This window comes from Eptesicus fuscus, chromosome 4, assembly GCF_027574615.1.
Source record: "Eptesicus fuscus isolate TK198812 chromosome 4, DD_ASM_mEF_20220401, whole genome shotgun sequence".
Taxonomy (NCBI): Eukaryota; Metazoa; Chordata; class Mammalia; order Chiroptera; family Vespertilionidae; genus Eptesicus; species Eptesicus fuscus.
In genome coordinates, this window is record NC_072476.1 from 107,601,909 (window position 1) to 107,625,916 (window position 24,008).

Below are 24,008 nucleotides of genomic sequence, written 5' to 3' on the forward strand. Positions count from 1 at the left end.
CTGTGCTTATGTGATGCGAACAGCACTTTCCAGGCACTTGGCCTCGCTTGGTGGTGCTCAGATGTGTATTTAATGGGAAATTACATAGGGACTTCAAGCCACGTTCCCAAAGAACATCTGTGCTCTGGAAGCTCAACCACAATGTTTTCTGCTAAAACAAACATTGACACTAGGTGTCCAATTCAGAGGGAGATCATGAATAGATTAAAGTCAATAGAATGAATCTTCTCAATTTAAAGATTTTTCACTATAAAAACATTTTAAATGATTCTTGCCTTCTCTTCACCCGACTGACAGCAGAATAAGGGGTTAAAAACTATGAAATATTATATCGAAATAGTAGGAAAATTGAAATTGTCACTCATGCTTAGATGTAATAGCATATACTGTTCATGAAATGTGCTTATAGTCCTGCTCTTATTCTGCATAAGAGCCATATCCTCTCACAGTAAATGTGTTCCTGTGTCACACAGAATCCAATATGCAAACATTGTTTATGTACCTATAAGAGTGTTATGAATTTTTGGTTTTATTCCAAAACATGTTTAAGAACTACTACATGAATGTCCGGCTCTAAGATTACCCTGGGGGTCCATACCAAAGGAATGCTTTCAGATACGTCATGAAGCATGGATCCCAAGATTCCAGTACAGGAGCTACCAATGTTTCCATTTTTTCTTTCTTTCTTTTTTTTTAAATATATTTTATTGATTTTTTACAGAGAGGAAGGGAGAGGGATAGAGAGTTAGAAACATCGATGAGAGAGAAAACATCGACCAGCTGCCTCCTGCACACCCCCCACCGGGGATGTGCCCGCAACCAATGTACATGCCCTTGACCGGAATCGAACCTGGGACCCTTCAGTCCGCAGCCCGACGCTCTATCCACTGAGCCAAACCGGTTTCGGCTGTTTCCATTTTTTCTTAAGTACTTAGTGTGCGTAGGTTAGGTATGCAGATATTAAGAATGTTTTGTATGTATCACTATATTACAATTTGGGGAAATTTTGCAATATCCATCCAGGAAGATGGCTTTAAAAATAATAAAACTTGAGCTCTTACCACAAACACCTCTGAGGACAATGCATTCAAATTACAGCTTAAATAGAAATAATCTAGTTGAGAAACCTTATAAAAACACAGAAACAAATCCTGGGAAAGTTGTAAATTAAAACAGAATTACCAACAGTAGAGGCACAATCAGACTACAGTGCTTCTTAGGTTTGGAAGGACTTTGGAGAAAAGAACAAACATACAAAGCTGTGTGTGTACATACACACTCATACTGTGCCATAGTGAAAAACTACCCCAAAGTTTCATAGCCTAAGCATTTTATTGCATTATTTCCTATTAAAGGCCTATCATGCTCAGGCTGCAGGGGAGCTTGGGTAATTAATGTAAAGTGCTGATAGAGAAGCCTGTGCCATGAGTGGAAGGAAAGTAAAGAACTTGGTTGGCAACACTTTCCTCAAGTGACTGACAGCTGTGTGTGTGTGTGTGTGTGTACACAAACATAAAGTATATTAAAATAATTTAAAATATTACTCCTGTCTTATGTGTCCTGGCTTTTAGAAATGTAATGAAATATCTGGTATTTGCTTCAAAATAACCCAGTAGTTGGAGGGACTGTATGTGGGGGAGGGGGCCCAGGTATATTACAGATCAAACAAGATTGTGTGTGTGTGTGTGTGTGTGTGTGTGTATACATCTATATATACAGTTTTTTCCCCCAACAGTACTGACAAGTCCTGCTAATATGGATGTCATTTTAACAGGCTGTCAATCACCCTGCTCGTCTTATAGAATCATCCGAAGAGATGAGCCAGCAGCTCCTTCTGACTGTTTCACTTGCCCCAGAGTCACAGAGCTCAGGTACTAACTAGCCAATCTGAATCCAATGGCCTGCGAGAGGAACCCTCCTTAGAAATTTGGGGGAAGTTTCTTCCCTCTGGAGAAAACTCAGATGGAAATGCAAGCACTGGTTTAGAAAATTAAATAAACACAATGGTGGCCAGACCTCCTTCCCTCATGAGGAAGTCCAGGAAAGGAACCCCTGAAAGCAGGTCATATGGCCTGCAGCCTGGGGACCTGAGGTTATCGCGAAGATCTTCTCCACGAAGAAGCTCACGAGAAGTTGATCCTGCCTGGAGAAATGAATTTGCAGACACGCCCGTAAGACTTGGGAACCTAGATTCTATCCAGACTCAACCCTGGCTGGGTCGTTTCGGCAGGTCAATCCTCCAGCGGAGAATTCCACCACCAAAACCTTCTTGCTGCTTATCATGAAATGCCACTACATATGGAGCACAGGGGAGACAGGGCAGGCACTGTGTCCCGGAAACATATAATGCATGACGCTGTCACAGAAAGCCTTGTCGGGCTTTGAAGACCTCCTCTACCCCCCCTCCTTCCTCCCCCCGCCATCTCTCTCTGTCTACCTCTCTGTCTTTCCGCTGGTAGAAATGCCAGCATCTTTTTACTTGACTTTATGAGACACAGAGAAGCCTTTTATAATGGAATACAGGTTCCCAATAATTTCCAGGATAAGCAGTTCACCGAGCAGAAGTCCCTTTAAATCTGAGTCAACAGACGGGCATGTGTGTCTAGTCCTGTGGTTTGCTCTGCGTTTTCCTGTATTATCTCATTTATACAAGTGGTAAGCATTCATTTTATTGAAGTGATTTTACATAAGACCGTATGGAATAAATAATGGAGCTACTCCTTTGGGAGCATGTGTTAGTAAGTGGGGGCCAGGGGAAAGCCAGGGGAGGCTTCCTGGAAGAGGGGGCATCTGAATGAACAAGGACCTGAGCATTCCAGAGAACAATTCTAGAAAAAGTGTAAAATGGTGATTCTCAGGCCCGGGTGCACAGTACAGTCACCTGGAGAACTGTAAAGAAACATCGATTCCCAGGCCTCATTTCACACCAATTAATTGAAGAATTCTGGGGTTGGGGGGGGTGGGAGGTGGAGTCTGGGGGCTACATCCCATGTAGTGTAACGGACCGGAATCGGACGGTAGAAATTCTCAGGTGCATGCCAGAAGTGAGAGGCACACCAGCGGGTGGCTCATGCAGAAGCACCGCCCCCCCCCCCCCCCCGACCTCTTCTAGCCCTAAGCCCAGATCTCCAGTGAGTTCCCCAGGCAGCGCGCTCTCCTGGAAACCATTCTGTGTCCACAGAAGGAAAGCATCCCTTCCCGTCACTTCCCGCAGACCCGCGGTTCCAACAGCGGTTTGACGGAAACGATCAAGTTGGTAAAATCTTATCTTTCTTAGAGAATAATTCTTTTTTAAAGAAAACCTTAAATTTTTCTTTGTAATTTTTAAAAAAGAAACGTTGAGAAGTTTCTTTCAAACCAGAACCAATCAAAGCCACAGGCAAACTTGAAGCAGCTGAACCTCACGGATAAGAAATCCGGCTCACACAGGCCCACGCTCTCTGGAAAGTCTCCTCTCACACAGAGCCTGGAGCCCGGGGCTTCTGATCTTTCAAATCAACACTAATTCCATTTTTACCACAATTATTTTTTCCGTCAACATTCATGTCTGAGGGATGAGGTGACCGCAGGCTGAATCCTGAGCCAGGGGTTTGTGGCAGCTAATGCAACAGCCGACCCAACCCCAGCTAGTATTCCCAGAGGGCTGGGTCCAGGTCACTGTCCCGACCCAGTCACGTGACATCTGGGCACTGGGTTCAATTCTGGGAACGAAGGGGTGCGGGGGAGGGCAGCCAGGGTGGTGAAGGGCCTGGAAGACCTGGGCACAGGAGAAGGGCTGGGACACCTCGGCCGTGCTCAGGTGTGTGCCCCCGAAACCATCCAAAGAACTTCATTGTCTACTGCTCCCTAGGGGGCAGTTAGGACCACGAGTGGGCCTCATAGGATGCAGACTCCCGCTCAGGAGCCTGGACCATCTGAGGATGGAATGTTCAGGAGGCGGCTGACGGCCACCTTCCAGGCTGGGCAGGGGATTCCCACTCTGGGTGCCAGGTTACCTCCACCTGCCCTCCCCGTCACACAGCCTCAGGGCCCCGGCTCCCCCCTGGAAGGGAAAGTTTCTGTGGTTGAGACCCTGTCAGGCGCCTCTTCTCCCTGACTCCTCCTCTGTGAGGCCACACTCCCTGACGTGACTTTGCTGGGAACCCCAGCTCGTATCGCGTTTAATGGTGAAAGAGTCAGGGGTGAGAAAAGCAAGGCAGCACCAAAAAACCAAAACCAAAACCAACCGAACCCACAAAAGCTTTCTGTCTGCTAAAGAGCTGTTTCCTGACTAGGGAGCCGGAAAACTGGAGGGTCAGGAAGAGGGATGGTGGCATTGCCCCTTCTCTACTTCGGTCCCCACTGGGCCTGCCCTGCCTCAGTCACATGACCCTGTGCTATGGAATCACAAGTTGGTCACATGACCCTGTGCTATGGAATCACAAGTCGGTCACATGACCCTGTGCTATGGAATCACAAGTCTATCTCCCAACCACACTTACAACGTCTGGAGGTCAGGGACCTCGCCTTCTTCATCTCGGTACCCTGAGTCCCACAAAAGGGGCTGGTTCATAAAATAACTCTGCAAACGCTTGTTGAATGAGACTGTCTGCAATGGAAAGGCAGACATTTTCTGGGACAGCTAGACTTCAATGGCTTTGTCTACACCTCACCAAAGCCCAAATCCACTAAAAAAAAAAAGCAAAAAGCAAAAAGCAACAAAAAGCAAAACAATAAAAAAAACATAGAATCACCCAGATTTCCTTTCTACATGATATAAAAAGGCCAGGTGACCTCTTTACCCCTCAGATGGGTCTTCCCATTTTACCCCACAACCCCCCTCTCCGATGGCCATTGCTTGGCCTCCTCTCCCGTGTTTCTGCTCAGCCCTGGAGAGAAAAGAAAGCGGGACCTGCCTGGGGGCTGAGCTGCTTCCTGGCTTGTGTCCAGGCGCCACGACAAGTGCTGACACGCTGAGAGACTGGGTTTGTAAGGCTTTGGTGAGCCGGAAGGCTCTGCTCCCAGCCCGGAGGCAGCGCGTGGAATTTGCTGCCTGCCGTGTGGATTCCGGGGGCCACAGACTGGGGCTGCAGTTGCTCAGGATAATAGACTGGGGCGTTGCATAACCACTGATAGTATTTAGGGCGAGGCACTGTGACGAGGGGATCACACCCAGGCTGCAGGGCAGAAACCAGTCCCCTCCAGCAGGGAGGAAGGAATTCTCTGGCTCCCATGTTGTTACTGGATGAACTTCATGGTTTCTTCAATTTCCCTTTCACAAGGAAAGTGACGGCTGCAGGGATCACAGGCCAAGGACATGTGTGGAATCTGGAGGCTTACTTACACGCCCCTGAAGTGAGCTCTCTTCTTGCTCTAGCATTTTCATTTATCCGATGCGGACCACAGGACAGCTCCTACTGCAATATGCTTACTGCCAAAGCTGCCATCACCTGAGCAGATGCTATGTGCAAATCCTCACAACCCCATGACATAGGCAGTTTTCACCTTCATTTTACAGAGAATGAAAGGGAGGCTTAAAGAACCTCCTCCCTGCCCAAGAGAGGTACCCACCCCCCCCCCCCCCAATAAAATGTATGTGTGGGGAGAGGGAATAAACCGACAATTCCTTTCCTTGTACATAAGTGCTGGAGTATTTCAAGCAGGCCTCCGCTCTCAGCAGAGTCATGGCGATGAGTAGCTTATTAAATGTTTCTTCAGTTTTGGCAAGTCCTTAGCAAACCCTCCACATGTGCGCCAAGTAAGAATGGCCCGGCTCATCTTTCGCCCTCTCGTGTTAAATGAAATGACAAAAACGACACTCCTATTGCAAACGGTGTCTCTGCGAAGCCACGGGCCATGCTTTGCGGTACGCTTACTGTCTCTAGTTTTATTTATGGCGGCTTGCTGGCTTCCAATTCGGTGAAGCCCCACGTTACAGCTTCGGAAGGAAGCTGCAAAGGAATATGTGGCCCACCCCGGAGCCTGTCACACGGAGGAGGGATTACAGGCAGGCAGGCAGGCGTTCTGTTTTGTTTGATTTTTTTTAAAAAAATGTGTTTGTTTCATTTTGGATGCGGAAAAGAACTGTTGGAGTTTCCCAAGGACAAATGGGTTCTAACGAGCTCTTGTCCTTGGGAATGCTTAGGCAGAAGCCGGACCATGACTGGGAAGGGATGACTGGGCGGGATCAGTTTCCCCAGATGGAGTGAACACAGCGGCGCTTATTTATCTATCCTGGTTGGTGCAGAAACCCCTCCTTAGTTTAAAACCACACAGTGAGAGAGTCATTCGGAATTCTCATCCGCTCCTTTGGGTTACAGGTAAAACAGAGTCTTAATCTGGTGCTCATGTGGATTTCCCTCCTCATTCACACTTGCAGTTTCGCCCCCAGGTCTCAGGCCCCGAGAGTCTTTGGCGGCCAACAGCATCATCTACACTCCCGTTACACTGTGATCTATTGTCTCCTTCATCAGACGAGTGACAGGGGGTGTCCCTCTTCCACAATGACTTGAGGCCTCAGAAGAAAAGAATGTTGATTTAAAGAACATTTTCAGTAAATGATGGAGATAGCCAGGACTCGAAAAATCAGATTTGAGATCAATTTCTTAAAATCAATCAAACTGTCTCTTTCTTGATGGGAGTCCAGAGGCCCAGCCTTCCTCCCTCCCTTGTAGTTGTAATTGGAATTTACGTAAGTTGTGTGATTTAAGCGAGGCAGGGAAATTCTCCCTCCCCGCCCAGCATACATCATGCTGGGTCCTAGCCCTTTGTACTCATGTACGCTCTGTGCCTAGCTCAGTGTCTGATGTAGTAAGAGCTCAGAGAGTAGCTGTTAATGAATGAGTGAATGTTCCCAGGTCAACTTCATGCATTCCATAACCCTACCTCCTGTGTGCTTCCCACTGGCCCCAGACATCACTGGTGCTGTTGCCAGCCCCCTAGCAACCTTTTACTTAAAATTTGCCCAACTCCACAGTGACTGCTTGTCAAAAGGGATGATCCCCCCGTTCCAGAAAACCGGTGACCCGAAAGATTTCCTTGTAGGTAAGGGACTGAAGAGGAATGGACACTTAGAACGGGAAAGGAAGAGAGCGCTAGTTTTCAGAAAAGATTCAGGAGTAAAGAGGAGGCGATAATTCCGCCTACATAGCACAACCTGAAATGGAATTTAATTATCATCTAGTGGATTCAATCAGACGAAGCCAGCCAAACCAACTCAGATTTCTGGCACGAAATATCTAGCTTGGCTGTCCATCCCAACCAAATCAACGGAAACCAGTGCCAAACTCCTGTTTTATTGTGTGGCGTATTGGCATGGACATACTCTTCTTGTTAAAAAAAAAAATAAAAAATAAAATAAAAAAGGTGCTTGAGTACAAATCCAGCAGCTTCTGGAACGCTAACACACACCAACGATGTTGGGAAGGCTTGGGCTCCCAGCTTCAGGAGAAAGAGAACACGACATGCAGGGGCTTTCGGGCCACGACTCAAACATGAGGTTTCGAGGACAAAAACCTAACCCAGATTCCCCAGAGTCGAAATGCGACGTAAGTTCCATCACAGGTGCAGCATCTTCTCCAGCGAAACACCTGACCCCAGAGATGCGAGAAGGGCCTTGTGCGTTGCAATCTCTGCCTGCACAGGCCCTGGCACGTCTGACCTTGCGAGCACGAAGGCTGTTAAGCCCTTTCCTATTGGGAAGTACTTCCTGTGAAAGGGTGACCCTCTGAGTCCTTATGCTTGGGTTCCCGCCAGGAGCCGAAAAGCCCAGCACAGCCAGGACACAAGGCGTGGAACCCCAGAGGACAGAGAGGAGGGATTTCCCGACGGCTGTTTGTTCTGTGGCCAATGAACCTGGTGTTGAGTAGCTGATGTCATGTAGAGTTAAGCTTTGACACGGGACTGTCAACAGTGGAATAAGGTGACCGATGAGACTCGGTGCGAGACCCAGTGTGACCCCATGGATGCACGAGCTAATCAGTGCATCTCTGCTTTATTGCAGACACTCAAGCCCCGAGGGTTACACTGGGTCTGCAGGCGAACCGTTGCCTCGCAGTGTTCTGTTCTGTTAGTTGTATGAACACATAAAACTCTAGAGGTTCTTAGAACGTTCAGGATTTCGGGATCCTCTTGAAAACCTAGAAGACTGGGCCCTTGTTGACACCTGGAAACGACCGGCTGGAGCTGGTAATTTTCAGGTCCCAATAGTCGCCTGGCCTCCCTCTGCCTACACTGCTCTGCCAGCCGGGCCTCTTCCCACGTATCATCGCACTGGTCCGTGCTACTCCTCCTGCCGAACAGGAACACTTCTCTGAGTCCATGACCCCAGCAGAGTAGGAACCAAACAGCAGCCGGAAATGGCAGTTTCGTAAGTGGAGTCACCTGCTTGGCCACGGGAGGCATTTGAGCTTGCTTCTCCCGTTTAGAAGAGTGGACCCTGACTCTGTTCCCTCCTCCGCAACGTGTTCCCTAGTGACATCTCCCAACACACCCAGGGACCCTCCAGAGGGTGTGTAATTTGCAGAAGTACCTCCTCCCTCTCCTTCTTGCCGGGTGATAGCCCACTTTGGTGTAGAATCATTGTGCTTAAAACTGAAGGAAATGCTCATTGAATCAATCAGGCATTCCAATGAACCCTAAGTATCTAAGTTACTGTGTAGCTTGGAAATGACTTCTATGAGGCTGACACCTTAAAAGGATCTTTGGCAAACGAAATAATCATGCCCCTTGTCTTCACCCAGGCCTGGAAAAAGAGCTGCCACTTCTTTCTTAATGGCCCCAAGTGACAGCATCCCCAATGTGTCATTAGGTTACTTTAAAAAAAAAAAAGTTTATTGGATTGTAATGTTGTCTGAATTTACCACCTTTGTTAAAAAAGCCAACTCAGCCGAAACCTGTTTGGCTCAGTGGATAGACCATCGGCCTGCGGACTCAAGGGTCCCAGGTTGGATTCCGGTCAAGGGCATGTACCTTGGTTGCGGGCACATCCCCAGTAGGGAGTGTGCAAGAGGCAGCTGATCGATGTTTCTCTCTCATCGATGTTTCTAGCTCTCTATCCCTCTCTCTTCCTCTCTGTAAAAAATCAATAAAATATATTAAAAAAAAAAAAAGCCAACTCAAAGCTTCTGATGTAGTCTATAATTCCTCAAAGTCAGCAACTTATGGACAGCTTCAGCATCTATAGTCGACCTTTCACTAGCCAGACAAACTTCCCAAAATAATCTCAGTGAACGAGTCGTCTTCTCAAATTCTCTTGCTTTTCTACTTCCCTTTTGAATAACCTCCTCTGGAAAATAAACAATTAAAAGCCTTGCTGCATTAAAGCCATAGCTTTTAGGACAAGCTCCCTTAATGAATTTATAAAGGAAGGTAACAGCCTCTTGACTGGGATCTGGTTACATTTTAAAAGTTCATTTCATATGGGCTGTTAGCAGCTTAGCATGCCTGTCTCTTTAACAACCACATTATAAATATTGATGAATTCACTGAGCTTTACCCACAAATGTCCCTTTAACCATGCAAAAGGGATTGCATCATAATATTTTTTTCCCCAGCACGATTACTCAATGAAGTCTCTTATTCCTTCCATAAATTTGACGTGTTAAGTATTAGAAAATACCGGGAAATGCCACTTCAAGTTAACCATCAACTAGGATGGCTGCTGAGGGGAAGTAGTATTTTCTCAAATGCTTCCTAGTGAGGGCTTTCCCCTCATAAAGGGTAACATGGGGTGTTGAGCACAATTACCAGAAAGCGGAAACCTCGAAACACCGATGCCACCCTTGAAGAGAGAGGATCAAGGAACCGGGACGCCTCCGTTTGTGTCCAGGTGCCAGCCCGTGGGATGGGGCGGGGGGACTCCCGCTCCAGAAAATACAACGGCGGAGGTGGGCTCTGTCCACGCATTGCTGCGAAGTGCTTGTTCCCAGCTAACAGCGGCGTGTGGATACCAGAATGCGGCTGTGCCCTCATGTGAGCACTGACCTAGCCTCTGTGATAAGGCGGCAGGGGTCACCCCTGGTCAGCAGCGGGCCAGGCCAGTTTCAAAAACAAGCCTCCCAGGGCATCCTCTCCGCATGATCGTTTTATGGGCCAGTCTCCCTCCAACGGGAGCTCCCTGTGCGTGCAACCACTCGTTTAAATACCTGGGCAAGTGGGAGCCAGCATCGATCGGCCAGGCGTGGAGGAGGAATCTGACATAGTTTCTGTCCCAGTCATGGCCAGCCCCCCAAGGCATGAAGTGGCTGGGCTTGTGCCCCATGACCTTTGAGCTGTCCTGTGAAGTTCCCATTACGCAGATGTGCAGATGTCTTGCGAGGAGATTGTAAAGGAGATTGCCCCTGAGAACTCCTTGGGAGGGGAGAGAGGCGCAGAGCCAGCTCACCTAGGAGTGACTTACCTAAGGGGGGACCGTGAGCCAAGGGTGGAAGAGAGATCAGGGTGAGTAAAACCCGAGCTCTGGGCTTCAGCTACCGCCCAGAAACCACCCTGCTGGGCAGCATCTATGGACACTCCTCCTCCAAGTCAGGATGGGCGGTGGGGAAGGAGAGGAGTGGGCAGAAGGAACGGAGACGCTTCCCTGCGGCGTCTTGGCTCCGTGTGCGCTCACCAACCACACGCACACGGGAGGCTTGGGAGTGCGTGGTGAGCATCACCTCTCGACAGGGCTTCCCAGGAGGCTCCGCTCCCGTCCTGGTGGCTCTGAGAACAAGCATTCTGCATCAATAGCTAACAGGCTGGCCAGCCAGACGCTCTCTGGGTGGGATGAGAGGGTGAGAAAACAGACCTCTGTGCGCTCTTGTCACCTGGGCTGCGGTGGTCAGAGAGGTGCTATAGGGTTTAGCAGGGCCCCTCCTTCGTGGCCAGGCAGACCAGATTATGTGCCTGTTTCTTTTCTTTTTTTTGTTATTTAAATATATTTCTTTATTGATTTCAGAGAGGAAGGGAGAGGGATAGAGAGATAGAAACATCAATGATGAGAGAGAATCATTGATCGGCTGCCTCCTGCACGCCCCCTACTGGGGATCGAGCCCACCTCCCAGGCATGTGCCCTTGGCCGGAATCGAACCTGGGACCCTTCAGCCCGCAGGCCGACGCTCTATCCACTGAGCCAAGCCGGCTACTAGGGCTATGTGCCTGTTTCAGTGTTTCCTCTTGTGATCGGTAAAACACAAGGTGCTATCGCTCATGCATTACCAAAGCCGCCTTTCCATCATTTTGAAGGAACTTTTTTTTCTTTTTTTCCTAGAACAGAGCATGCACCCAGCAGAAACCCAAAGAGCGCGTTTCCCTGAGCAACCCTGGGGCACGCGTCTCACGACCCCGCCTCCGGTACCTGTGACCAGACTGGAGATGATCAGCGGCAGCACCAGCATCTGCAGCATCCGCATCAGGAGCTCCCCGGGGAAGGAGAAGTACTTGACCTCCCGGTAGGTCATTTTGTACGGCCGGAGGGTAAATCCAAGGATTGTCCCTACGCGGGGAAGAGAAGAAGAAGAAGAAAAACGGAGTCTTTTAGAAACCGAAGTCACAGTCCTAGAAAACGGAATAAGGATCGTCTGGTGATCATGCCGGTCGGACAAGAGTAACTTTATTTAAGCAACGAATAGGTGTGCCCATCTCTTCAGTCGGTCTGGGAGGGGAAGGCTGAACCCAGGGCTCCAAGTAGAACTTATGGGAAAGCTCATTGTCTGACTCAAATGCAGTGGAATCAGCTTGGACATGGCTCAGTACAGAGTTACAAGGATGGGGGCATAACTAGGAGACAAATGATGTATGTCCGAACAAGGCCATATAAAGAAACAAAAGCCTTAGTATCATGAAGTCCCTTCGTACAGCAGATGTTTAGAACGGCCGGCATAACGGCCTATAATGGGTGGTGTAATTTTATTTTTTCCAAAAGAAACCAAACACCTCCTCTCGTCCACACTGCTGACCCATTTGCATCACTCCTGTGCCCGCACACCACTCTTTCTACATGGTCTTGGCATCGCCTGGGCAACTGTATTGTACAGACTTGTTAGTTGCTGGCAAGAGAAGACTGCAAAGTGGGCAAAGACTTTTTTCCCCAACAATTTCCCCCTTAACCTTAGAGGAAATTAAGGGAAAGAGACAGCAATTTTCTCCTTAATTTTCCTTCCGCTCCTGAGACTTTAAAACATATGTTTAACATAATAACTTTATGTGTAAATCAAATTGCACATGCTACCTTTTGAAATACTTGGAAATGAACAAAGGTAGTGAGTAAATTTTACTACTTCTCCCTTGCCCTAATTTACGTTCTTTGCCCCCCAAATTTAGTTGTTCCATTATTGTAATTTTTTATTTTTTTTTACCCAGCTATTACTAAAATGTGTCTAGATGTAGCTATTCATGTAAGCTACTGATTAGGGGATTGGGAGAGAATACTGGGTAGACACAAGCTTTTCCAAAGGATGCAAACAGTCTCTCCAGGAAGCTGCACCATCCTAACTTCTTATGATACGGGGCACAAAGTTCATTTCCATTGTCACTGCAACTCCAATTTCAACTCTTGGCTCTCAGCAGCTATGAAGCATCTATTCTTTGATGACACACTCTGATACTCTAATAAGAGTCTTTATCTATGTGACTAAAACAAAAATCTGGCTCACTCAGTGTTCAGGGTCCTCGGGAAAACATGTATTGCTTTTTTTTTTCTAATGTAACAGTAATATGTTCGAGAGAGAAAGATTGATTTGGAAAATGTAGAAAAGTGTCAGCAAAAGTCTGCCCATCTTGGTTCCACCACTTACATAGCACATAGCTCATGCTTTACTGAGCTCTTAGTATATGCCCAGCATTGTTGGCTGTGCTTTACTTGTGTTAGACAATTTAGTCCTCACAAAACCCCCAGGAGGTAGGTGCTGCTTAACCACTAATTTACTGATGGAGAAATCTAATCACAGGGAACTTAAAACTTGTCCAATTCCAACAGCTACTCAATCTCAAAGTCAAGTAGCTACTCAAGTGGCAGAGCTGGGAGGTAAGCCCAGGTGGTTTGGGCTCAGACCTCACATCCTTTTGATTTTTCTGTGTTGTTTTTTTTTAAATTGATTTGACAGAGAGAGAGAGAGAGAGAGAGAGAGAGAGAGAGAGAGAGGAAGGGAAAGGGATAGAGAGATAGAAACATCATTGATTGGCTGCCTCATGCACACCCCCTACCTGGGATTGAGCCCATAAACTCGGGCATGTGCCCTGACCAGGAATAGAACTGTAACCTCGTGGTTCCTAGGTCAATGCTCAAACACTGAGCCATGCTGGCCGAGCAGATCTCACATACTTCCTGCCTCTTCACTTAAGGGAAAGACAACATGGTCATTTCAGCCATCACGGTCACTGCTTATATATATATATATATATCTTTTTTATTAGGTGGTTTCTTCAAGAGTTATAAACTTTCATTTCCCTCTCTCTCCCAAGTTTAATACATCTTTAATTCAGTTTTACTTCTTTGATTGTTTGCTTGCTTTGTTTTAAGATATTGAACTTTTCATCTTCCTGAACTTGGATTAGGGTAAGGCATGGACTTCGGAGTTTCAGTGTGCACAGGAATTGTACAAGACTCTGGTTATACCTGGGTCTTTCCTGCTTATTCATACCGAGGCTTTATCTTCTAATAAGAAAGTAAATCAATAAAGATTTATGCATTTTACTTTACTTCTAGTCACATGTAATTTCACTAGAATTCTGTTTGCTGGCCTTTATTTAAATGCATTAAAAACTTTTGTCATTCAATTATAGCAAAAAAATATGCACAGTGAACAAGGAAACTCGCTTTGGTCACTTGGAATTGGAACATACCAAGCTATCAGAACTTTTCTATATCCTCCAAGTAACTATTTAAGACCAGGTTTGGGTTTACAAGGTCATCTCTAAGTTGGCGATTACTAGAAATGTCTCTATTCATGTACAACATTTCCAAAGGTGAGTAGGACCCACACTAATCCAGAAGATCTATTTAAGTTATAATTTAGAAAAAATGGGTAGAATAGCTGCTCTACAAATGACACAGATTCTAGGCTAAGCAAGGGACAAGCCAGTGTAGATGGAGGAAGAGATTATTCTTTCTAAACACTAGGGGCACTTGATCCCAACCCCCAAGGTCCAATCTTTGCCAACACGGACTTTACTCCCCTCTACAACCACACCCGCTGCACGCTTCCCTCCTTTTTCTCTCCCTGGTGCTCCGTGTATCGTCTCTCCTCTTCCTCCATCAAACCCCACATTTACTCAGTGCAACCAGTTTTCGTCTAGGTGTTAGGAGGCAAAGTCAGCCAGCTCAGTGAATGGATTCTGGGCATCGCATGAATGATAAAGTCTCTTAACTCCCCAATCTGCCAAATAAATATCTAACAGACAACAGCAAGATAGTCAAGGAGCCAACGTCTCAAGAGGTGGTGAGACTTTTCTTCTGTCTCCTTCCAGTCAACAAGCCGGTTTGCTTGGAAGTACAGTTCTGATAGCAACAACTCTAGTCTGTCTCCGTTTCTTTACATTCTCCAGTGCACGAACCACATTTTCTAAAAGCTCCTATTTACGGTAGGGACACCAGAGGAGATATCACTTATTTATAAGGGCTAGTTTTAAGTCAAATGCTTTGAAAACAGGAGTTATTTAGACTAATAAATATTGTTAATACTTTAAATCAGTTTTGTTCCTGACTGTGCTTTGATCTGCTTACTATTTCTGGGTTTCCTAAGTGAGCCATGTCTACTCTTGGGGAAGAGATCATGTTGGGGAAGGGGAAGATTTATTGAGCCCTTAGTATGTGTTAATGGGGGGCATGATCCTCCTCGCAGCTGTATGACGTAGATATTATCATGTCTATTTTCAAGATGAATACACGAATTCATCTTACTCAAGGTTACAGAGCTAGGAAGTGGGGAGTCTAAACAAAGCCTTCTACAACCTTTAATGCCTCTTCAACACAAACACATCCTTGCAGCCTGAGTCTAGCTGCTGGGTGTTCAGCCTCTCTAGCCTCTGACCTGTGGGAGCGTTGGAGGGATCATCTTGGATCTGCTAGAGGTGTCCTGGGGGCACCCAGCACATCTGGAAACCCATTCAGGTCCTACACATGAGGACCTCAAAATGTGGCTATTTGTACCATGTCACTGTTTAAAAGGGCTACACTAGCTCCCCTTTTACGGAACGATTTAACTTGTATGAAACTTATTGATTAAAATAGCCCGCCTTTTCCCTCCACCGCACACATTTGAATTCTTGGAAAGCATCAGCAGCAAAGGTGGAAAGGACATTCCATAAAAACTTGCTTCAGGTTCCCGTGGGTAATGACAACAGCTAACAGTCCTCAGCACATGCAAGACCCCAAGACCTCACAAGGACACTGCCTCACAGATCAATGGAGGCCAGGACTAGGAGTGCCCAGGACCCACAGATGAAGGACCAGAGCCACTGAGAGGCCAGGTAAACTGCCGGAACCGCACAGATGGCACAGGCTGGAGCGGTGGTCCATGTAGAGAGGGGTCAGTCTGCTTCCCCAAGGCCAGGTGAGTGTCCCAGGTAGTCTTCACACCCACTTATCCAATCCAGGCCCCAGACACCTACTCACTATGGTCATGCTACTAACTGAAAGAGCCCTAGTGAGTACACCATACAATGACTGGCTTTTTGTTCTATTTTGAATTAGGTTAACTAACTGCAGAGCTTAAGCTGGGAAAAGGTTTTGTTGATCTTACTTAATGAAGTCAACACCTAGCATTTTTTCAATTCAAACAAAATACGCTTTTCTAGCATTTCCAATTCAAACAAAACACCAACTTCAAACAAAATACCTTTTTCTTGCCTGGCTGGCTAGCTCAGTGATTGAGCATTGACCTATGACTCTGGAGGTCACGGTTCAATTCCTGGTTAGAGCACATGCCCATGTTGTGGGCTCGATCCCTAGCGTGGGGTGTGCAGGAGGCAGCCGATCAATGATTCTCTCTCATCATTGATGTTTCTATCTCTCTCTCCCTCTTCCTACCTCTCTGAAATCAATAAAAATATATATGTTTTTTAAAAGACCTTTTTCTTCGGCTCTCTGCTCCCACCACAGCATTAGGGTGAATTCGGGGTGATGAGGTTGGCCGGCTATCAGCAGCCAGTCAAGAGGAAATGCTCTGAATGCGAATCTGCCTTTTTGGGTGAGCACTTCAGGATTCTGATCACATTCTATCCCAGAACAGAAAGCTCTACCTGAAGCACGTTCTCACAGCCTGATGCTCAGGCTTCTCAGAGCGCCCCCACCTGCCCTTCAGATCGATTCGAGGTGGTGGTGGGGGGGGAGGCAGCTCATGGCCTCTGCAGAGCGGAGCCCCATTAGTGGGCACTTACGTGCAGCACATTGATTGACGTTCCCAGAGCCAATGAAACCCTTTGCGGCCACCCGACCTTTAGAGCAAAAGAACGGATGCTTATTATTGATTACTCTGCAAAAATAACAGTAATACGCAGAACGACTTCCCAACAGGATTTGTGAGCGCTGAAGCTAACTGTGCTGAGTTTCCACCGTGGTGACATTATGCAATACGCAGATGTCACAAGCAATGAGCAGACTGCTCACGCTCAGTCAACAGTCTTCTCTCATTCTTGTTTCCACATTTTAACCAGATTTCTAGAATCTAGGAAATAACTGGACCGCTTAAGGTGATCAAAATGAACTCTGGTTGAATGCTACGAAAAAAGATGCATTTTTATTTAAGTACTTTCTCTCTCCTACTGTGGAAAGCTCAAGAAGAGAGTCCGCCAGGGGTTTCCTGTTTCCCGCGGGGAGTCTGCACAACAAACACTTCTTTGGGAGATTAAATATCACTCTGCTTTCTAAATAAGACACAATGTGCACGCTGGAGCCTCAGGGAGGGGACATCGTGGGTCTGCTGTTGCCAGCCACACACACACACACACACACACACACACACACACACGTTAAAAGCCAAAGACCTATTTTAAGCATTTGGTCCATGTTTAACCTGAAAAACAAACAAACAAAAGAAACACACTGAAAATATTAGAAAGTTATTTAAGAGTTAAAAAATGAGGGCAATTTGAAGTAAACTTTGGAGCAAATCACCCAATTTACCTTTTGGCAAAGGCTGGAGTTTGAAATAGTGAAATATTAGTAAAGTTCCTACCTCACCTCCAAACTGGGTCATGAACAGATTGGCAGACCAGTGCCTTCTAGAGCAATTATTCAGAATGCAAAATTCTCCAGAAAACGAGAGGGTGCCCCCGGACTGCTCAGGTGCCAGCAGAGCATCTAAAGGTAACGTGGCGTTGATCTCGAGAGGCCTCACGCTCCGAGGCTGGTCATAGGAAAACCACCAAACGCCCACCGGAGATGGGCCCACTAGCTCTGCCCGCCTTACACTGCCCACCGGTCAACGGGCATCCGAACGCTGACGCAGCAAAACTTGGCCTATGGATCTTTAGCCAGAAAGGGACCATGCTGGCCACTAGTATGCAAGACGGAAATACAAGTATCAAGCATGTTTGCTGATAGTGGGTCACTGGTTTCACATGACAAAATACTACTATTTCTCAGCTAGGAATTTCCCCCCCCACTTTTGTAACAACAACAACAAAACAAACCTGGCACTACTTTGTCTCAAGGTCACAACTATCACGAGATGCAATGTATTAGGTACGCTGTCTGATGTAGCAAAATCGCCGGAGTGACATCCATCACCTTTGCCATATTCTCTTGGTTAGAAGCAAAGTCACAGGTCCCGCCTACTCTGACAGGTGAGCTGCACAGAGTGGTTAGGGGCTGTGTAACCTGCGAAGTCTCTACGCCTATTCACCAAGCCGCTTCTCCCGTGATGTAGACAAACTCGTGGAGAAGATGCGCTCTAGATGTTTGGTGAATGAGTGATGTTGGGATTTGAGCCCCAGCCCTGCCTTTACCTTTCATGTGATCTTCTGTATGCCTCAGATCTCCCGCCTCCTCCCCGAATTTATAAACAAAGAAGGGTTTAAACATCACCCTCTTTTTAGCCTGGACTACTGTGGTACCTTCTAACTGGTTTTCCTGCTTCCACTTTGGATCCCCACAGTCTAACACCCAGAGGGACCCTTGAAAACCTCCTGTCTGCTCCCTCCACCGGCTCCGCATCTCCCGGGGAGTGAAAGCCTAGGCCACGCACCGTCTGTACCTGGCCTGCCTCCCTCGCCCCACTACGCTCCGACCTCATCTCCTTTGCCCCCTCACCTCTGCTTCAACACCTGCCTCCTCGTTCACACAATCCCACTTTATGGCCTTTGCACTAGCTCTGCTCTCTGCCTAGAACTCTTCCCAGGTAGTCACAAGCTTTACTTGCTTTACGATTTCGTTCCAATGTCATCTTTCTTCATAAGGTCTACCCTGAACTTTCTTTTCCCTTGTCTCGCTTTATTTCTTTCAGTAGTTGTTATCACCTTCCAAAATACAATATAATTTTCTAATTTAGTATGCTTATTGTTTATTATTATCTCTCTCTGCTAAAATATAAGCTCCATGAGATCAGAGATTTTCTTTGTTTGTTTTTTCAGTTTTGTTCACTATATACGAAGCCCTCAAAACAGTTCCTGGCATGGCAGGTGCGCAATCTATTGTTGAATAAATGAACTCAGGATGGCTGTTGCTGTTCAGATGACCAGTATGCAGGAGTGCCTGGCCCCCAGCTGGTGCTGAACAGTGTCCCGGATGGAGGAATCATTGTGTTACACAGTAAATCTTATTCCCCACTGCCCTCCGTGAGCATAGCAGCCTACACGCAGAAACACCCCTCTCTTCCAAACTGTCATTCCTCTCTCATGATCTGTGAAACTGGCTCTTGACTGAACTATGACGACTCATGCTTATATTTCTAGATTCACAAACGAGGAGTGATAGATCCCGATCCCTAAATCTCTCACAGACAGGTTTTTGTGTTTTTTTTTTTTTAAATGAAGGCCAGCAGGTGTGAAAGACCATGGACTGAGAGTCACAGAGGAGGTTTCTGGAGCTGATACTGCCAGTAAATTATGCCAGTAAATCCTTTACTGAAGTGACTGAACCTTCATAGCCAACCTACAGGATTTAATGTCATCATCTTGCAGATGAGGATACTGGGCCCTAGAGAATAAGCCATTTGTACGAGGTTACATGGCCACTGAGTGAGGCTGGCAGAATGAGGGCTCAAACTTTGATCTGCCTGTTTCCACAGCCCAATATCTTCAAGTCACATAATCATTTTTAGCTTTTTTTTTTTAAGTCTGAAAAACGGGAGGGATCCATAGGAATAGGCAATATCTAAGATCCTCTTGAAATTTATATTCTCAGCCAAATATTCTGAGTTTAAAGGAACCAAAGAACCATGTACACCGATTAAGCATTACAAAGCTTGGCTGCATTGTATGAGTTCATCTTGTTTCTTCTAATGAATTCTACAGTCCTTGATAATGTATATGAAAACACAGAAGTCCAAAAAATGCTATGTCAGTCTGTCATTACAGTAATTACGACAGGTATGCAATAACTCATTATTTGAGGGACCGAATAAGAGCGTCTGTTTCAGAACTCGGCTAGATTGTAGCCCATTTTGGAGACGTCACAAGCCTGCCTTCTCTCAGCCTAATGAGGCCGGTGGACATTAAAGCTCCATTGGATTGTTCTCACAAAGAGGCCAAGGGCATCGTAACGAATTTACCTGCAAAAGGAGTCTGCTGGCCCCTGGTCTTCTGTTTCAGCCCAAACTTCCAGGCATTTCCTGAGAAGCCACTGTCTGAGGTAACACTTCAACCCCCCACCAACATGCAGTTCCACATCCTTCAGAGTCTGGGCCCTGGCTGGCTCGTTCTTTTGTCCTCTGGTGTTTGCTGTGGCCGGCGGGGGGGAAGACCTGTGACAGCCTGTCCCAGCCGTGGTGCCCTGAGGAGCCAGCCCCAGGACTGACGGCCAAGGAGCGCAGGTGCAGGCTCACGCCCGCACGGGCGCCCTGAGAGACACGTGCGCCCGAGGGTCCCTGGAGCCTGAAAGGCCTGGTGCTGTCTTCCTAACGTGGCACTCACACAGGCTACGCAGAATGGAAATGTAATTTACCAATAACCCTACTTGTCTCTAAAGGCCCACGCCATTGTCATTTAAAAATGTCTTCTAGCCGAAGCCGGTTTGGCTCAGTGGATAGAGCGTCGGCCTGCGGACTGAAAGGTCCCAGGTTCGATTCCGGTCAAGGGCATGTACCTTGGTTGCGGGCACATCCCCAGTAGGGGAGTGTGCAGGAGGCAGCTGATCAATGTTTCTCTCTCATCTATGTTTCCAACTCTCTATCCCTTTCCCTTCCTCTCTGTAAAAAATCAATAAAATATATTTTAAAAAAAAAAAGTCTTCTAGCCCAGCCAGCGTGGCTCAGTGGTTGAGTGTCAACCTATGAACCAGGACGTCATGGTTCAATTCCCCATCGGGGCACATGACTGGGTTGCGGGCTCCATCCCCAGCATGGGGCGTACAGGAGGCAACCGATCAATGATTCTCTCTCATCATTGATGTTTCTCTCTCTCTCCCTCTCTGAAATAAAAAACATATATATATATACATACATATATATATATATATATGTATGTATATATATATATATTTAAAAAAATATATTCTATTTGAGAAATAATTATCAGAAATAAAATACTTGGAACACATTATCTTCCTTTGTGGTAAAAAATATTGTTCCGAGTGAGTAGAAGCTGGAAATGGAAGATGTGTAAAGTTCCCAAGTTCCCCTGTACCTTCAGCTTGTGTGTCGTGTGCTTGCCAGCCCGCACATGGCAAAGCACGCGCATCCTTACCTCTGCAGTGGCAACTGCGGGCCAAACTGTTTTCTGAATCCAGTACATGGCAACCTCCATGGGGTATAAATTAGCAATATTTATCAAAATTCCCAATGTGTATACCCTCCGTCTCAGCAATTTCATTTCTAGGAATGTGGCTCACAATCACCTGGATGAGATTACTATGATACAAAATTATTCACTACACCATTAAAACATCATACCTAGAGGCTGGAACCGACCTCAGTGTCCATTCCCTGGGAACTGCTCAAAGGCGACATGGTGCACCCGTGCAACGCGGCCCCAAGGCAGAACGGGGGCCTTTCCTGGGGTGACAAGGAACGAGAGCCAAGAAATGGTGCAAAGTGGAAACAGCAAGGTGTGAAGTGGGCTATGTACGCCATGCCCCCATTTGTGTACAAAAGGGAAAAAAAAGTGTGCATTTTTATGTTCCTAAAAGAACTCTAAAGGCACAGAAGAAACTGGTAAGAGGGTACACTGAACACCCGGGGACATGCGAGGGTGGAATACTCCCACTCTGTACCGTTTGGACCGTTTGATCTGGGGCAGTATACATGTATGCATTTCATAGGTAACATAACGAAAGAAAGAAGCAAAAAGAAATGCCCACACTTTTTAAAAAAATCTGACTGAAGTGTCTTCTACCTCTTTTCTGTTCGATGCTTTGGTCGTCCTAAAACGTCACTTTGGGTCTGGGCTGGCTTCTCCTCAAGGCCGCTTTAGTTTGCTTCCACAAGGAGTTTACTTAGTTTGGGCCATGACCGAGGAGAGCCACTAGTGCTCAGATTGGGGGTGAGTGAATCACTTTCTGACCAAACAGCTTTGTTTTCTGGAGACCAGGAAGTGGCTCTAAAAAAAACTTTGAACTCAATCATTACAGATAGGCTCATGGGCTGCTTCCACCAGCTAGCCGTTGGAGTTGCAAGGATACCAAGGCTGAGCACTCACATGGCAAGCCACGTGGCGGAGGTCTCCTGCCGGCTCACCATCCATCATATTGTGCAAAGCACCGCAACGCCAGGACTTACAGAGCCCTGGCGAGTGTATTGACTCTCAGCTTTGTTTACACGACTACTTCATTTGCCTTAACAAAGCAAACCTGAGAACACAAAAATAAATAAGTCGGTACAGAGACAACGTTGGCCAGAAGCAGAATCTTAAAGGACTCGTCACTTCCTTCTTGATGCCTTCGTCCTCACATTCGGTGACAAGCTGAAGACACCAGGGTTTTGCCTTCCTTGCTTTAAAGATGGAATTTCAAGAGATGCTAAAAGCAGGGGCCATCTTTTCGGAGGAAGAAGGGCAGCAATTGTCCATCGCCGCTCTCATTAGGGATAAATGAGCCTCATCTTACAAGATCCCGAACACAAAGCCTCTCACTAATAGCCCAGTGCGCTCTCCCCGGGAGGCAGCAGACTGCGGCCTGGCATCGTTGCGGGGAACTGGAGAAGTCTCTTTGGGGACAGGAAGAATGGAGCTGCCCTCTGTGGAGACAGAAACTCAGCCTTGAAATTCAAAACTCCAGTGCGCCTTTCAGCTTGCGGCTCCTCAGTTTACCCCGAATCTTTGATGGGATGCCCAGTGAGAAAAAGGAGTGCCCTTCCCCACCTTCTCTCGGTCCACCCAGGGTGTACCTTCCTTTATCTGGCTCTGGCGCTTTGTTCCTCTTCTCTGTTTGGTTTCAAAACCACGTGAGTGGAGCTCTTGATTGGGCATCCTGGTGGGAATGGTCTTGGTCTCCCTAGGGCAGTGGTCGGCAAACCGCGGCTCACAAGCCACATGCGGCTCTTTGGCCTCTTGAGTGTGGCTCTTCCACAAAATACCACGTACCCTAATCCTACATAATATCCTACATAATAATAGGCATATATGCAAATTGACCGCACCTTCACTACACCCAAGCCACGCCCACTAGCCAAAGCCACGCCCACCAGCCAATCAGGGCATGCATGCAAATTACCACAACCAAGATGGCGGTTAATTTGCATACGCCGAGGGAGGGAGGCGTGAAGACTGAAGACAACTCAGAAGGAAGAGGGAGGAAAATCGGAAAGCAAGGTGGCTGTCAGAGGGAAAGCCCGGGCGGGGCGGGGCGGGGCGGGCGGCAGCTTGCAGGATTCTTCCTGCAAGTGGGCTACTAGTTAAGTTAATAATAATGTACCTACCTATATAGTTTAAGTTTAAACAATTTGGCTCTCAAAAGAAATTTCAATCGTTGTACTGTTGATATTTGGCTCTGTGGACTAATGAGTTTGCCGACCACTGACCTAGGGAATAAGCCCTGGGCAATTTTGACAGCACTGACGCTTGACATAGCTCCTAATGTCTTCCCTCGGTGAGCGAGCGCAGTGACGGAACTTGGTGTCCTGAAACTCCCTGTGTGTTTCCCCATCTCAGGGCAATGATACTGCTCACCTAGCTGCCAGGCCAAATACTTGATGAATGATAGCATCTCCGTGTTCCAAAAATACCGAGTGCCCGGCACCTGGAATGTACGGCTTGGAAGCCGGTGCTTACATTCCAGTCGCTTCTTCCCAGCAGCGCAGGCTCTTCCTGGCTTGTTTACTCTGGAGCCCAGATGAAGGCCCGCGGCTTCTCTCTGACCGACGGGGGCCGGCCGAGGGCTGGAGGGCAGCAGTGGCCTCCCTCGTGTCCCCCAGCCGTGGCCATCACACCCAGAGGTCCTCGGAAGTCAAGACAAGAGAAACAGGCTGCTTGTCAGATTGGAGAGGATGGATAGGGGGGTGGTCAGTGTCGGAAGAAGGTCCCTCCGACTGTACAGGGTCCGACCCCGCACATTCTGCTGAAGAGGCGGGCTCATTGGACTTTGAATGGCAGAGTCCTGCAGCTGGAAGCCGACAACAGTCTAAATGCACTTCGCTGTTGGGAACATACGAGGCCCAGAGACTTGTCTGAAAGTGTAAGGTGAGGAGCTGATGGCAGAGCCGGGTCTGTAACCAGGACGGTAGGCTCAGTGCTTTCTCAGCCGCATCGGGACCCTCGCGGGCACCGATCCGCAGGGGGAGGGCGGGCCCGGACGCTTGCTGCTGTGGAGCGGGTGGGGGCGCTCTGCGGGGCCGGGCCACCACACACCCCGCCACAGGGGAGGTGTTAGTGCCGCAGGCAGCTCTTCTGGACACGCCTGCTTATTTGATTACCTCCTAAAGAGAAACACATTGGAAATGGCCTGCTCCATCTGCTCATTA

General features: G+C 47.4%; 1 protein-coding gene across 1 annotated transcript in view; it reads right to left on the minus strand.

The window, feature by feature from the left end:
* SLC1A3 (solute carrier family 1 member 3) overlaps nucleotides 1–24,008 on the minus strand; it is a 72,221-nt gene that overhangs the window by 38,980 nt on the left and 9,233 nt on the right. Inside the window, exon 3 of the mRNA XM_008154829.3 lies at nucleotides 11,315–11,452. Coding sequence (XP_008153051.1) covers nucleotides 11,315–11,452 — 138 coding nt within the window. The remainder of the gene's footprint in view (nucleotides 1–11,314; nucleotides 11,453–24,008) is intronic.